At 47.6% G+C, this 17,323-nt stretch overlaps 1 protein-coding gene across 1 annotated transcript; it reads left to right on the top strand.

The window, feature by feature from the left end:
• Positions 1–3,445: 3,445 nt before the first annotated feature.
• On the top strand, positions 3,446–14,961 carry cbx4 (chromobox homolog 4 (Pc class homolog, Drosophila)). Its single transcript, XM_056287393.1, has 5 exons — positions 3,446–3,639; positions 3,779–3,822; positions 4,683–4,748; positions 12,121–12,187; positions 13,330–14,961. Exons 1-5 carry the CDS (start codon positions 3,571–3,573, stop codon positions 14,731–14,733), a joined length of 1,650 nt encoding a protein of 549 aa, XP_056143368.1. The 5' UTR covers positions 3,446–3,570; the 3' UTR covers positions 14,734–14,961.
• The last annotated feature ends 2,362 nt before the right edge of the window (positions 14,962–17,323 follow it).

The raw sequence follows: 17,323 nt of genomic DNA, 5'->3' as shown, positions 1-17,323 counted from the left end.
ACAGAGAGAGACAGACAGAGACAGAGGGGAGAGAGAGAGAGACAGAGAGAGACAGACAGAGACAGAGGGAGAGAGAGAGAGAGAGAGAGAGAGAGAGAGAGAGAGAGAGAGAGAGAGAGAGAGAGAGAGAGAGAGAGAGAGAGAGAGAGAGGAGAGAGAGAGAGGGAGGGAGAGAGAGAGAGAGAGAGGGAGAGGGGGAGAGAGAGAGAGAGAGAAGAGAGAGAGGGGAGGGGAGAGGGAGAGAGGGATAGAGAGAGAGAGAGAGAAGAGAGAGAGAGAGAGCCGCCATCGCAGGCGCTGCAAAGCGAGGGGCTTCTTCCTCGACGTAGATCTGCACAGTGTCCACGTTTTATCCACTTGGTGGTAAAGTGAGATTTTTAATGCACAGCATCTCAAGTGGCGCGTGACGTTGTCACTCACATGCAGCCTTTAGGTTTTTTTTTTTCTTTTTGTGTGTGTGTGTGTGTGTGGGGCTTTATATTTCGTTTTTGCTTTAAAGAAAACGTCTTGCTGAGCAAGAAATTAGCAGAAGGCGCGTTAAGCGCATTTCCCCGGCGTTTGAAATGATCTCTTCTCTCCCCCCCCCCCCCCCCCCGTTCGCGCTGTTGCTAGGGAAGCAGGGAGTATGCGCGCCGTGACCGTGGTTGAAGGGCAAAAGGGGGAGAAGGGGGAGGAGGAGGGGGGGGGGGGAAACGGGGCGAAAACACGGCGTCTCGTCGTCGCGCTGACACCCCGTCGAAGCGTCCCGCGCCCTCCCGCGCCCATGTCGCCGCTCGCACGCGGGAATACATCGGCGATCGTTGACATATTTCGCCCGATTATCTTCATTACCTTATATGGCAGGGCAGCGGTAGCTCGTGCCCGCTTGCGATAGGCTGGCTGTTGCCGCGCGCTCTGTGGAGCGCACGCTTTTTAACCCTTGCGGCGCTGAATTTCTTTTTCTTTTCTGGGTTTTTTTTTGTTTTTGTTTTTTCAGAGGAAGAAAAGCAAAGACTCGCCTCAGTTGTGCGTTTATGTTCTTAACGCGGCGCCTAAGGCTGATATTCAACAACCTCGGCGCGGCGCAGATTCGGCGGCAACCGGCACGTCGCGCACGTGTACGCTCGCTCGCGCGCAGAACCATAGGTAGGCCCCGTGACGAACCGGCGGACGCCTCCGGCCTGTTTACACTGGGCTTTAAAACGCGTTTCGGGAGATCGGATCACACGCGGACGGCGAAGACACCCGTGTCTGTCATGCGTCTCCAAACGCGCCCCCGCTGACCGCCTCCGATCAGATTTCGTTATTCCGCAGAAGAAGAGTTCGTTGCTGTCTACGTCACTTCCGCTGCGAGGTCAAAGGGCCTTAGTCAAGCGCCCCGATTTGCCGACTAGCTGTGAAAACATTCGCTAATGTCTGAAGATGTTTCATAGCACTAATACGCATGAACGGACTATTCCAGCTGTTGAGACTGGCAGGACGGATTCTTCTGCCCAGATGGAGATTAGGCATCTCGTTTCGCTTGTACTCCAACCACCTACACTCCCCTCCGTCTCCATTTTTACGAAAGGTGACGCGCTGTTACCACAACAACCGCCACATCCTGCGTTGATGACGTAGTTTCCTGTTACGCCCCTGTCGGGGACGCATCGGGACGCATCAGCGTTTACGACCACAAAAGACATGTGGGTCAAATGCGTCCCCGGACCACCTAGCCAAGTGGTTTGAGTAAGCGGTTCGCAAAACGTTTAGGCGGTCTTTTACACTTGTGTTTATATTTATCGCCGTCCACTTTTGATCCGATGGCAAGAACAAAAAACACCCGCAATTTAAAACCAAGGTGGAAACGGGGCGTAAATCTGATATTCCTCACCAATTAGACGTCACGACGTGAGTGACGTTCATCGCCCAAACGTTCCCTCATCCGGGGTTATATTTGACTCGGATCCTCCCTCACCCGGGTTATATTTGACTCGGATCCTCCCTCACCCGGGTTATATTTGACTCGGATCTTCCCTCACCCGGGTTATATTTGACTCGGATCCTCCCTCACCCGGGTTATATTTGACTCGGATCCTCCCTTACCCGGGGTTATATCTGACTCGGATCCTCCCTCACCCGGGTTATATTTGACTCGGATCTTCGTCTTTTCGGCGTCGTAACGACGTACGAGAGTGAAATAACGAGGTGTGTTGCATGTGGTCGGGACGGGTTGACGCTGCGCGAACCGTAACGTCAGAAAGTGGGCGCAGACAGGTAAGAGGTGCGCGGTAACGCTGTGCGTCTGTCAAACCTGGTGTTCGGAAGGACGCGGCAACGGCGTGTGCGCGTGCGTGTGTGCGCGTGCGTGCGTGTGCATGACCTATATTTGAAATGCGCTGTTACCAGACCCCGACGCAACGCCTCCGTCTCTACAATCGGAGCTGAGGCGCTGAAAGGGGTGAAATTAACGTGATAATTCTAGTGAGCGTAACCTAACGCTCCTCTTCACCCTCGCGCCAGCCTTGAGGAGGGTGCCAAGGGAGGAGGCTGCAGCCTCATGACGGTGTGATGATGAGCAAATGTTGGTTCTCTGCAAGCGTCACTCACGTTCTCTGTAAAAAATAAATTTCTATTATTATAAAGCGTTCGTGGCAACTCGTTGTTATGGGCAACAATTCTCCGAGCTGTATCGTTCTGACGTTTAGACATTTCTAGATTTCCACTGCGAAGTGCGGTTCTTGCGCCTTTGGGTGAACCTACCAAGTTCATTAAGGAAATAGCCTCCTCAGTCGCGGTTTTAGGTGAAGGGGGGCCTATATGCAAGACGCCCAATTTCTATTTGCAGCGATATAACGCCCATACCCAAGCTGTCTAACGAACGGCTTAGCCTGCAATTTCAGTCCTGCGAAAGTAATTCAAACTCGGACTTTACAACTTTGGAATTCCTAATATGGGTAATTCCTTCTCGGTCAAAATGGGTGTGTGATGTGTGTGTGTGTGTGTGTGTGGGGGGGGTCACATCAATATGAATAAAAACCACTGGTCCACATTGTTCGGAAAACACGTTGTTCAGAAAACAGTTCGAATTTTTTTTTTTATTATTTATTTTATTTTTTTGCAATGCAAATAAACCTTAGCAAGTGAAGTGAATTTCTCTCCGGTCTTAAACAGCCCAACTCCGCTCCTCTTATCATAAGCAGCAGCGAGGATAAACCCCCCGTGCAAGGTTTTTCACCTCCCCCCCCCCTCCTCCTCCTCGTCCTGACGTCATGCGCCGAGCCGAAGCTATTGCATGAGCTGCCCTTTGCAGCTACGCCAGTGTGAATATCTCCGCTCGCTGCTAGCGGGGCTGCGCGCGACGGAGTTGTGCACACACACAGCGAAGGGAGAGAAGTCTGGGCGAGAGAGCGGGCGAGGAAGAGCGAGAGAGGAGAAGGAGGAGGAAGAGGAGGAGGAGGAGGAGGAGGGGGGAGGGAGGAGAATACAGTTGGGTTAGATAGCTGCAACTGGAAAACTACCAAGCGTGAGAACGCGTCGAGCGAAGGCATCGGCCGTCCGCACAGCCAAAGCATTCCGCCCTCTGTTCGCTGCGACCGGATCCAACCAGGAATGGAGCTACCTGCAGCCGGGGAGCACGTCTTCGCGGTGGAGGGGATCGAAAAGAAACGCATTCGGAAGGTAACGGAAAATGCTCTTGACCCCCCCCCTCCCCTCCCCTCCCCTACCCCTACCAAAAAAAAAAGAAGCTCTTCGTGTTGTGGATGTTATCGTTTTAATTGAGCCTCACAACCGTTCTCGCCCCCCCCCCATCTTACAGGGCAAGATAGAGTACCTGGTCAAGTGGCGAGGATGGTCTCCCAAGTAAGTCTTGGTATCTTTCATTTCTAACAATCTCGAATTTGCACAAAAATTCTGCAAAAACAAAACAACCAAAAAAACCGCGTATGTGCGCGTGTGTGTGCGTGTGTATGCGTGTGTGTGTATATATTGGGACGTTCTGCAGCGACGACCGAGTGTTTTTTTTTCTCTGCGTGCACGTTCATCAAGAGTGTGCGCGCGCACACACACCGAAAACAGCGAGAGCGGGGGTCGTTACGCGTTTCAGTGGAGCCACGGATGCCTTCACTAATTTATGCGAGGGGAAGGGGAGGGAAGGGGAGGGGGTAAGGCAGAGCCGTGTAATCCCGTTTTAATTATTTCGGCTCCGCCAGCGAATTTTTACGAGACAGTGGTGCTAAAATGGCCGACCACAGAACTCGGTTCTAGAAGACCGTTTGGTCCTCTCTCTCTCGCCGCTCTGCACGGTTGCCGAGACCCCCCCTCCCCCTCCCCCCCCCCCACTGTTTTGACATTCGGGCTCCGCGGAGAGCTCCCGGGCCGGGGTCGGGACGTGCCCGCGGCTGGGTTTGCCGTAGCGGCCGCAGCGCCTCCGCTCTCTCGGCCCTCACCCGATAACAAACCACGGCGTGTTCGCTGGGTAACGGCCGGGCTACCGGATCCTCCTCTCCGCACCGCACGGCGCGTTATGCGCACCAACTTTTGCTTGCAAGCGAGAGCTAAAATCGCACGTTTCCTCCCCCCCTCCCCCCCCTCCCTCTCTCTCTCTCTCTCTCTCCCTCCTCTCCCCCCCCTGTTGATGTCGCTGAGCTGACGTTGTGTGAAACGGAGAGAGTGTACTGCCCCGGCTGGGGCGTTAACGACCCGCCCGCTCTGTTTTGCAGGTTCAACACGTGGGAGCCGGAGGAAAACATCCTTGACCCGCGTCTTCTCGTCGCGTTTCAAAACAGGTGAGACAACGCAGACTTTGGTCATGGCCGCTCGAGCCCGAGAGTTCAGTCGTGACCTTATATGGGCATGGGAGGAGGGGCGCCGCGGTAACGCTGTGTTGTAAGGGCTGATACCACCGCCACCCCACCCCCCCGCGACTTCCCTCCCCCCCCATGCACAGAGCTGTCCCTCGAGGACGAGTCGGAAAAGCTGCTCGTGACAACTAATGAAGACGCGCGCGTGTTGGATAAATCGGATACGTGCAAGCGTGCGTTGACGCGCACTTTAAAAGTGCGTTAAGAAAAACGAATTATCATAAAACCAAAGTGATTTTTTTTAAAACACCGACGTTATAACCCGGTTTATGGACTTCCGTTTTTTTTTTTTTATCCAAAGATGCGAGGCGGCGCCATAAACCAGCGTCAGCGCTGCCCTTCGTTGACCAGATGTCATTGTATGTGCGCGTCAGGTGGACGCTTGTCAGCCATGCTGGAAGGCGCGTAGCTGTGACGTTTTCCCACACAGCGCTTTGCTGGGACTGCATCGGCGTGGTTGTCCTGGTCACGTGGTGGCCCTTCGTGTTAGCCGCGAGAGTTTCTGATTTCGAACTAAAATGGACACAATCATGTGACTCTGAGTCATCGCTGACATCCGATGTGCTGTTCTCTTGAAAATTGCGGCCTTTTGAATTAGTTGGGCGCAATTACTATCCAACCTTATGGTGCCACAGATTCACACATGACCTGTAATTTATGATTTGAGGTTAGGGAAACATTAGCCTCTCCAGTTCAGGCGTCACTGAAAAGAGAATGTACCCATGACAAACGCCACAGCAAACAGTTTATGAATATACATGCAGCTGTCATTGCAACCCTGTTCTGTCAAAACAGCATTTTGTGTAGGCATGGATACATTACTGACTGGATGGATACATGGATACATTACTTTGTGTAGGCATGGATACATTACTGACTGGATGGATACATGGATACATTACTTTGTGTAGGCATGGATACATTACATTTTGTGTAGGCATGGATACATTACTGACTGGATGGATACATGGATACATTACTTTGTGTAGGCATGGATACATTACTGACTGGATGGATACATGGATACATTACTTTGTGTAGGCATGGATACATTACTGACTGGATGGATACATGGATACATTACTTTGTGTAGGCATGGATACATTACTGACTGGATGGATACATGGATACATTACTTTGTGTAGGCATGGATACATTACTGACTGGATGGATACATGGATACATTACTTTGTGTAGGCATGGATACATTACTTTGTGTAGGCACGGATACATTACTGACTGGATGGATACATTACTTTGTGTAGGCATGGATACATAACTGACTGGATGGATACATGGATACATTACTTTGTGTAGGTGTGGATACATTACTGAATGGATGGATACATGGATACATTACTTTGTGTAGGCACGGATACATTACTGACTGGATGGATGCATGGATAAATTACTTTGTGTAGGCACGGATACATTACTGACTGGATGGATACATGGATACATTACTTTGTGTAGGCATGGATACATTACATTTTGTGTAGGCATGGATACATTTCTGAATGGATGGATGCGTTGATACATCACTTTGTGTAGGCATGGATACATTACTGACTGGATGGATACATGGATACATCACTTTGTGTAGGCGTGGATACATTACTGACTGGATGGATACATGGATACATCACTTTGTGTAGGCGTGGATACATTACTGACTGGATGGATGGATGCATGGATACATTACTTTGTGTAGGCGTGGATACATTACTTTGTGTAGGCATGGATACATTACTGACTGGATGGATGGATGCATGGATACATTACTTTGTGTAGGCATGGATACATTACTGACTGGATGGATACATGGATACATCACTTTGTGTAGGCGTGGATACATTACTGAATGGATGGATGCATGGATACATCACTTTGTGTAGGCATGGATACATTACTGAATGGATGGATACATGGATACATTACTTTATGTAGGCGTGGATACATTACTTTGTGTAGGCATGGATACATTACTGACTGGATGGATGCATGGATACATTACTTTGTGTAGGCGTGGATACATTACTTTGTGTAGGCATGGATACATTACTGACTGGATGGATGCATGGATACATCACTTTGTGTAGGCATGGATACATTACTGAATGGATGGATGCATGGATACATTACTTTGTGTAGGCGTGGATACATTACTGAATGGATGGATACATGGATACATTACTTTGTGTAGGCATGGATACATTACTGACTGGATGGATACATGGATACATTACTTTGTGTAGGCATGGATACATTGCTGACTGGATGGATACATTACTTTGTGTAGGCGTGGATACATTACTGGCTGGATGGATACATGGATACATTACTTTGTGTAGGCATGGATACATTACATTTTGTGTAGGCATGGATACATTACTGACTGGATGGATACATTACTTTGTGTAGGCATGGATACATTACAGAATGGATGGATACATGGATACATTACTTTGTGTAGGCATGGATACATTACATTTTGTGTAGGCATGGATACATTACTGAACGGATGGATGCATGGATACATCACTTTGTGTAGGCGTGGATACATTACTTTGTGTAGGCATGGATACATTACTGAATGGATGGATGCATGGATACATTACTTTGTGTAGGCGTGGATACATTACTGAATGGATGGATACATGGATACATTACTGAGCAGGCCTACTGGGCACCGGCCTGAGGGCCCAAGGGGTCAGAGGGACCTTAAGCCAGAGCCTCTGTAAGCGTAAAATCTATGTTATTTATCTTTATGCACGCTCAATAATCCAGGTAAGAAAATCAAAGAAGGTTGAATCAGTCCATCTGGACACGACGCTTATTGACAGATACGTTTCATCACTCATCTTAAGTTCTTCTTTCGGGTTGTTCCCTGTTTCTCAGGGGTTGGCACAGCGTATTTTTGCCCTCCGCAGCTTTCTGTCTGACTCATCCCTCTCCCGCAGTCCAACCCTCCCCTCCCCATGTCCTCCTCTATCTGGTCTCTCCCTCTTTTCCTTGGTCTTCCTCTTTTTCTTTTGCCGGGTATTTCCAGGTCCAACACCTTCTTTCCTATATAGTCTACGCCTCCTCTCTGCATGTCCAAACCATCTCAATCTTGTCTCTCTTAACTTCTCCGCCATTCCTCTGATCTTGAACGTAGCTCTCACTTCTTCATTTCTCTTCCGGTCTTTTCTAGTCACTCCCAAGGACCAACGCAGCATGTTCGTCTCTGCTACCTGTAATGTAGATGCTGGTAGCAGACATGAACATGCTGCCTTGGTCATCTAAGTCAGTGGTTCTCAACCTTTTTGGGGTCCTGGACCCCCTGCGTATTTTTGATCTACCCTGAGGACCCCTTCACCTGATCTTGGGGGAGGGGGGTTGCAATTTGATAGAAACAGTAGAAACTGCATTTTAAATTGCATTATAGCATTTATTCACTCTTTGGGGCAAAAATAAGAGCTTTCAGTTGTAACTTAGATATAGTTAACAAAACAGAATTCTTATGCAGTAACTTTCAGATATATGTAACAAAACAGAATATGTATTCAGTAACTTTCAGATATATGTAACAACACAGAATATGTATTCAGTAACTTTCAGATATATGTAACAACACAGAATATGTATTCAGTAACTTTCAGATATATGTAACAAAACAGAATATGTATTCAGTAACTTTCAGATATATGTAACAACACAGAATAAGTATTCAGTAACTTTCAGATATATGTAACAAAACAGAATTCTTATGCAGTAACTTTCAGATATATGTAACAACACAGAATATGTATTCAGTAACTTTCAGATATATGTAACAACACAGAATATGTATTCAGTAACTTTCAGATATATGTAACAACACAGAATATGTATTCAGTAACTTTCAGATATATGTAACAACACAGAATATGTATTCAGTAACTTTCAGATATATGTAACAAAACAGAATATGTATTCAGTAACTTTCAGATATATGTAACAACACAGAATATGTATTCAGTAACTTTCAGATATATGTAACAAAACAGAATATGTAATCAGTAACTTTCAGATATATGTAACAAAACAGAATATGTATTCAGTAACTTTCAGATATATGTAACAACACAGAATAAGTATTCAGTAACTTTCAGATATATGTAACAAAACAGAATATGTATTCAGTAACTTTCAGATATATGTAACAAAACAGAATATGTATTCAGTAACTTTCAGATATATGTAACAAAACAGAATATGTATGCAGTAACTTTCAGATATATGTAACAACACAGAATATGTATTCAGTAACTTTCAGATATATGTAACAAAACAGAATATGTATTCAGTAACTTTCAGATATATGTAACAAAACAGAATATGTATGCAGTAACTTTCAGATATATGTAACAAAACAGAATATGTATTCAGTAACTTTCAGATATATGTAACAAAACAGAATATGTATTCAGTAACTTTCAGATATATGTAACAAAACAGAATATGTATTCAGTAACTTTCAGATATATGTAACAACACAGAATATGTATTCAGTAACTTTCAGATATATGTAACAAAACAGAATATGTATTCAGTAACTTTCAGATATATGTAACAAAACAGAATATGTATTCAGTAACTTTCAGATATATGTAACAACAGACTTTTATGCAGTAACTTTTAACAACGCAAACGGGAGCGAGATCTCGTATTAAAATACAATAAATTACACTTGTGAAACAGATGTAATTAGAGAAAAAAGTCCTGTTACCCTTTATAGTTTAGGTAGATAAAGGTCTCAGTCACATTTGAGTAAAATAATCCTATTTCTATAAATGTCATAGGATCTTTTTTTTAAAGATATTTTATTTTCACGGACCCCTTGCAATTACACCACGGACCACTATGGGTCCGCGGACCCCCGTTTGAGAAACACTGATCTAAGTGACCTCTCCGGTCTAAACTGACCGCCGGTATCCCCACCCTTATAAACCTAAGTACCGAAACCGACAATCAGTTTCATATGCGCATACGGGTGTGACCATTAACTGGGGTTACAGTGGCCACGTGTATTCACAGAGGATTCGGCGATGTTTGCAATCGCAGCATTGTAAGATGGCGACGGATGTACTCTTGGGTCTCCCCTCGGTTCAAGGCCGGTCGTTCCCCCTTCGCACAGACGGCCTCTTTGACTCCCCGTTCAAACCCGTGTTCCTCCCTACCGAGGATGTGCACATCCTCGTCCTCGAAAGAGCGGCCGCTGGCCTGTAGATGGGCGTAGACTGCGGAGCCCTGGCCCTGGCGCGTTAGCGCCTCTGTGTCGCGCCATCCTCTTGGCCAGCATCGGTTTGGTTTCCCCGACGTACAAGTCACCGCTGGTTCGGTGGTGACTGTAATGTGGCGGGAGTGTCTGAACAGTTGAGATGCACGTTTTCCAAAACGCCATGTTTTTCAAACCCCAAAACCCACGCGGCACCAGAAACTGATCCACCCCAAGGATCAAGTCCCCTGACACAAACGGAGCAAAATAGTGACTTGTACATCGTGTATGAAACCGATCGTTGGTTTCAGTCGTCATGCCACTGTGTTGTATATAAGGGTGGGGATACCTGCAGTCAGTTGAGGCCGAAGAGCTCACTTACAGCCCCTTCACACCGGGCAAAAAACCCCGCTAACATCCGCCTTTGGTGGTCAATGTTACATTGGTGGTCAATGTAACATTGACCACCAAAGGCGGATGTTGGCGGGGTTTTTTGGCCAGTGCAAAAGGGGTGTTAGATGAGTGATGAAACGCTTCTCTCAATAAACGTCGCGCCCAGATGAACTGACTCGACTTTCTGTGGTCTTTGTTGTCAACTTGTTATTTCTCGCCACGGGACGACTCGGTCGTTTGCGTCTATAACAGCTCGATGTTGCTGGGTTTGTTTTTGGTTTTTTTTAGGCTCTTGTCTTTGTTCATTGGAAACGCGGCTTTAACTGATCTCGTTTCTGAGGCGGAGACAGGCGTATCGCGTCGCCGCCGCTGTGTACTTGAATGGAGTGTACATTTCCTCGGAGCGGGCGCTTTAAGGCATCGCCGCCCAGGGGCTCGTTTCCTCATAATCCCATAATGTGTTGTGTGTGTGTGTGTGTGTGTGTGTGTGTAGGTGGTTGGGCACGTGACACGCACCCTCCCCTGTAGGACACCGGTCCACTCGGCGGACTGGGTAAAACATGACGGCGGTGGGGAAAAAGGAGTTCCCGTTTTTGGAGAACACGGAAGCAACGCCCGCTGCTCCCCCGGCGTTTTGCGCCCTGCCCTCGTCTATTCCCCGTGCAGCCTGGCTGCACGTGTGTCCGGGCCTGCGCTGGTGGCCGTTCACAGGCCCGCCTCGGCACTGTGTGGACTCTGCTGCCCTGCTCCCCGTGCTTTGGGGGAGGGGAAACCACAAGAGGCTATAACTGGCAGATTTCTGCAAAATGAGTCACCCCCCCCCCTACTGGATGTCCATTGTGCGAAGTCGTTTGTCATCATCCAGACCGTCCTGCGCGTCCGTTTGTGTCAACTCTTGTTTCCAACACTGACGGCAGAAGACCCGTCGGTAGCTGGGCTACTCTACATGCCCGGCGGGGGGGATGCATGCAGCAGGCCCGCGCCAGTATGCTTGTTATTTATGAGCAAAGGATGAGTCAAGGTTTATATCGGGGAACCATATTTCACACAGACAGGCTGACGCACGGTTCATCTCCGCTCGCTGTGCTCCGCTCGGGTGTTGCGGTCGACGCCAATGCTTTTGCGGCGTTCTTCTTCGAAGACCGGTTTTCAGCCCTCGCTTTTATAACCGTGTCTTTTGGGTGCTTTTAGGCACAAGTTGTGATGCCCAAGGCATATTAACAACCCGCGATCCTCCCATTTTCTACGGCCCTGACGTGGAGTCGAACGTGACGGAGAGCAGCGTCGGGACGGGGAAGGGTTTGCTGCAGGGGGGAGGATGTTTGAAAGACAAGCGGAGACTCTCCCTGCTGTCGTCCTAATTGAATTTCTTCCCCCATAATGAGAATATGGAACGGGCCGATTACCGTGGAGAGATGTATGCAAATAAGGTCCATAATTAGTGGCTTTTAAATCAAAATTCGTTTTTGACCTTGGAATGGGTAGAGCGAAATGGCCAAACGGCCGATACGTCGGCCGGTAATTGTCTAAGGGAGGCTGTCGTATTTTGAAACGTTATTTCATCCATCGTTGGGGGGGGTGAAAGTGTAGTCAGAAGCTCAGTGCGTGTGCCTTCGTTCATCGTTTCAATTGAATAACGTTCTCTTTTGTTTGGTGTGTTCACAGAGAGCGCCAGGAGCAGCTGATGGGATATCGTAAACGGGGGCCGAAACCCAAACATCTTTTAGTCCAGGTAACTGTCCCTACTGCGTTATTCTCCTCCATCTGCAAGCTTTTTCTCGCGTTTCTGGAGGCGAGTTTTTGCTTCATCTTTCTCAGGAAGGCGAAAGGGGCGGGGGGGGGGGCGGTTGTGTCAGGTGTTTTAGAGATGTTGCCGGTGTGGTTATTTCTCGATTTGCATTCGGAGCCAGCGAGATGAGATGAGAGGGTACCTCCAGCTGGCTCGCTCTACACACTCATCACGAAACAGGGTTTGTCGCCCGGGGTTATGGAAGTGTTGCCTGAGTGCCCTCGTTTAATCTCTGCATGTTCATTAGGTCTTATGCTAAATAGCTGTGTGAGCGAAACGCCGCTTCCTCTTTTTCCTTTGAATAGTGCTTCATGCTCTAGAGTATAACATGTTTGCCTCGAGTGAATATTGCCACGAGGGGAATATGTTTTATTTCATCTCCCTGTTTGTTAAAAGGTTTTCCCCAAGATAGCCAAATGGTAATTGATGTGGTAATTCAAAGCGCTGCTAACAGAAATAAGGGATTATTAATAGTGCGCCGTCTTCCTTTCTGCTCACCTAGATCCAGCTTCTATCGGACCACGTTTTGAGCCAAGTGTGATTTGTATTTTTACGAGACTCTTGGCCGATTACTATGCGGTGTCACTCCTTAAGAGGCACACTATTCCGCCAGATTCACACGTGGCCGGCAATCGGGGATAAAGCGTGACATGTCTAGCGGCACTTTTGTGACCTAAGGTCACGGGCAAAGCATCTTAAGCGTTCCACTGCAGTGCCCCTGTGATGTCCCAAGGGTCCTTCTGCAGAAGGGGGAGGGCCAGGGGTGGTTAAAGAGATGCCGAGAGTTAGGCATTGACTGTGTACTCTAATTTAAATTTTGAATGTGCTTCTGCACCCCGTAGCCCTTAATTGCGTCTGAAGCTGCGCCGTTTGTTTGCATGTTTTAGCAGTAGAGCGCATGTCAAATACCAGTGTGCTTTAAATGTGTTGACATATTGTGACCTAATTGGAATTAATTACATTAAAGAAACGAAGAATTCCAATTTCGCATCAACGTGCCTGTGCGTCGCTTGTATTAAGAGTGAGTTGATGACAACAACAGCAAAAATCCACGTTAACCTTGTGTCCTATCTTTTCTCTTCCAGGTGCCCTCCTTTGCACGTAGATCCAGCCTCCCCACGGGTTTTGAGGAGACGTCCCCGGATGCAGAGAGCTGCCTCAGGACAGACGCCATGCAGGTACAGCGCGCCCAACCTCAGCAGTACCAGCTAAACAGCAAGAAGCACCATCAGTACCAACCCAGCAGCCAGGAGGTTCCTGCCGACCAGCTCGCCAGTGGAAAAAAGAAGTTCATCTACCAGCTCAACAGCAAGAAGCACCATCACTATGAGCCGGACCCCAGCCTTCAGGCCTCCAGGCTCAAGGAGGTCATCAAAGTGCAAGACCCAGCTAAAAAGCCAACCAATCCTGGGTGGAATTTACCTCTGGCTCTGCAACAGAAATGGGTCCGTGACAAAGACACCGGGTGCTTGAGCAAAGTTAAAGAACTGGCAGTAGAAGTAAGGAAACCGGCAACGAGTGTCAAGGAGGCAGAGAGTGAACACGCCCTAAAGCCCAACCCTAAAGACGCAAACCTCCCGAGCGCCATCAGTAGCAAAATGAAGATAATCAAGAACAAAAACAAAAACGGACGTATTGTTATTGTCATGAGCAAGTACATGGACAGTAACAAGGTGCATGGGTCGAAGGCTAAACACGGAGAGTCGTCACAGGGAGAGAAACCCGAGCACCCCAAACCGTCAGAGAACGAGTCTCTCAAAACCAAAACAGTCGAGCAGCTGCGCGCGGAAAACAGTGTACCCAAAGACATCTGTATCGGCAGCTCCCCCCCCGCCGCAGAACATCCCAAAAAGTGTTCTCCGAAGGATGGACACTTCTCCAAACCCTCGCCAAGTACCGCAGAGGAATACAACACAGAGGTGGCCCGCGGCCAAGCTGATCTGCCAGATGACCTACCCTTACAGCTAACAACTAGCCCATCCCCGACTTCGTGGGCCATAGACACGAATATCCTAACCCCTACGGTCACTGACCAGATCCGGATCCCCTCCTTCCCCAATGACCGCAAACGTAAGCTTTCCGAGCCTGTGGATGACAGGAAGGTTTCTAAGACTTTGTTGACCTCAAGAAGCCTCAGCGTCCCGTGCAGTGCGGTTACTCCACCGCAGGACAAGCCAATGGACCTTCACTGTAGTGTCCGACGTCACAGCAGTACATACCCATATGATGGTACAGACTCTAACAGCCAAGAGGAGCCTATGGATCTTAGCTGTCCAAAGATCAAGAAGAAGGCCGCGCCAGAAGTACAACCAGATCCAGTACCCGAGCCTGAAAGTCCAGCTCCTGTGACCGATGAGACAGAGAAACCCACAGAGAGGCCTAAGGAAGAGCCTGCTCAAAATGTTTCTCCCTTTTTCGGAAATATCGTAATCACAGATATTACGGCCAACAGTCTCACCGTCACATTCAAGGAATACGTGTCTTTCTAACCGACTGCCAGTTTGTCGAATGGTCGCGCGAATGACCGTTCGGAGGATCCTGTCAATATGTACATATGTGTAAATATATGGGAGAATTTTGTACATATAAAATTTGATAATTTATCATTCAAATACAATATGTTTCTTATAGTGTTTTATACTCTAACTCCTCTGTAATATTAAGCTAAGAAAGTGCCGCTGAGGATTTGAGTGACTGTGTGCAGGTGGCTGAACACCGCTAGGAAAATATCCGTTTTTACACCTTGTGAAACCTCAGATTTCATGGGATACCTTCAGCCGTTTTTGTTTTTTTTTTTGTTTTTTTTTTCATACTGGCACCAAACTTCTAGCTTGAGCTGTATGAAGGTTTATACATATTTTGTATATGTTTATATCAGTCGTTTCGGTTCACGTGGAAAGTAGAGACAGGCTTGGTGAGTGTATACAGTGATCAAAGATCGAACTGAGAGCACTTATTCCATTTCCCAGTGTGTATGTTTACTTGTACTATGTATGGAGTGACTCTTATGGCTCTTTTCACACCGCTTTACCCTTCCCCGGTCAGATCCCCTCAGTCTAATTCAGTCTGGTTTCTTTAACGTTGTGTTTTAGGGCACTGTTTAAAACAGGGTCAATGGCCATGAAATGAAAAAAATATGAAGTTGGACACGTCTTGCTCCCAAGGCAACAAGATGCCACATTAACACCTCTATGATAACGTTAAGCTTCATTTGGGCACTTGCGGCATCCGAAACTTAGCAATTCTTAATTCATTTGTGATTTTTTTTTTTTTTTTGGTCCTGCCCTTAAAAGGCCACAGATGTCATAGGTGAATGTGCTATTGCTCCCCTATCGATTGCTCCGTTGCACTTTTTACCTTTAAGGACTTAAAGGGACAGTTCACCCCAAAATGAAAAATACATATTTTTCCTCTTACCTGTAGTGGGATTTATCCTTAAAGCACCAAAGAAAAAAAATATAAATTTTAAAATCTCAACAGCAATTTTTCTTTGCAGACATTGTGACCCGGCTGCACCAGATACTCCACAGACCTTGTTGTGGGCAGTTTCATGCAGGAACTGTTTTCTCAGACCGAACTACACCTGCATGAACCCGCTCACAACAAGGTCTGTTCTGTGGATTATCTTGAGTGACCGGGTCAGGATTTTTGGAAAGACACATTGCTGTTTAGTTTTTCAAGTGTATTTTTTGCCACTTTGAGCAACACAACCCGAGTGCTGTGCAGTTCTGTTGTATCGAGAGAAGGCAGACATGTCCCTCGGGGTTGTCCAACCTTGGGGGTCATCCCAGGTCATCCTCTGTGTGGAGTTTGCATGTTCTCCCTGTGTCTGCGGTGGGGTTTCTCCGGGTGCTCCGGTTTCCCCCACCATCAAAAAGGCATGCATGTTAGGGTTGATACTGCTGTCAGTGCCCCTGACCGAGGCATGGCGAGACGACCTGGAGTTGGTCCCCGGCCGGGCGCTGCATGGCGGCTGCCCACTGCTCCTAGCTGCACAGCCAGGTTGGGTTAAATGCAGAGAAAGAATTTCCCCACAGGGGTCAATAAATATAGATCAAAAAGGTGCCTGTAGCACTACGGGTAAGAGGGAAAACACGGTGAACTGTCCCTTTAAGCGGTATTTACATCTCCAAAAGGTCAATAACCATTAGGGGAAAGATCTTTAAAAAAAAAAAAGAAGAAGAAAGTTACTCAGACCCGAGGTTTCATTTATTAGCCTCGTCACTGTCCCACTAAGATGATTTGTCCTGTAATCAGGCCGTGATTCGCTGTGTTGTTGTGGACTCGAGATGCTCTGGTTTTACTTTTAACACGTGTATGCTAGCGTCTGTATGAGTGCGTTGATCTCCGGTGTCCCCACAGATTAGCAATATTCATCTCATTTTGCTGTTGAAGACGGCTTTAGGAGCTGAAGCGTTAACGTGACTGCTGTGTTTGACACCAAGCCGCCGTGGTTGGCAGTCATGCACTAGCGTACTGTACAGACTAGATGTGAGTTTGCCAGGCTGGCTTTTGTATGCTGTTACATGCAATCCGTTGAGTGCAAGCTATTTTGATTATGCTGCTGAAAATTTAAATGTCATAGTACGTTTGTCTTAGAAAACCTGTTGGATGTAACCTTAGATTTGAGTCTAAATTGCCTTTACGCACACTTAATGCAAAGCCAGTAGGAATGCTATAATAAGCGTCTGATTATAAAGATTTGAAGAAAAAAAAAGAAGTGCATATTTATTGACAATTTCTTCTGCTAAACAATGACGGTATGTCTTTCAAGAGCATCATTCCTTTTGTTTCATTCTGTTGCTGCTGCAGGCCGTTCTGTTGCCGCTGCAGGCTGTTCTGTTGCCGCTGCAGGCTGTTCTGTTGCCGCTGCAGGCTGTTCTGTTGCCGCTGCAGGCTGTTCTGTTGCCGCTGCAGGCCGTTCTGTTGCCGCTGCAGGCTGTTCTGTTGCCGCTGCAGGCCGGTCTGTTGCCCCTGCAGACCGTTCTGTTGCCGCTGCAGGCCGTTCTGTTGCCGCTGCAGGCCGTTCTGTTGCTGCTGCAGGCTGTTCTGTTGCCGCTGCAGGCTGTTCTGTTGCCG

The sequence above is a fragment of the Lampris incognitus genome, chromosome 10 (genome assembly GCF_029633865.1).
Source record: "Lampris incognitus isolate fLamInc1 chromosome 10, fLamInc1.hap2, whole genome shotgun sequence".
Taxonomy (NCBI): Eukaryota; Metazoa; Chordata; class Actinopteri; order Lampriformes; family Lampridae; genus Lampris; species Lampris incognitus.
Note: the sequence above shows the minus strand (reverse complement) of the source record. Positions and strands in the feature narration are given on the sequence as shown.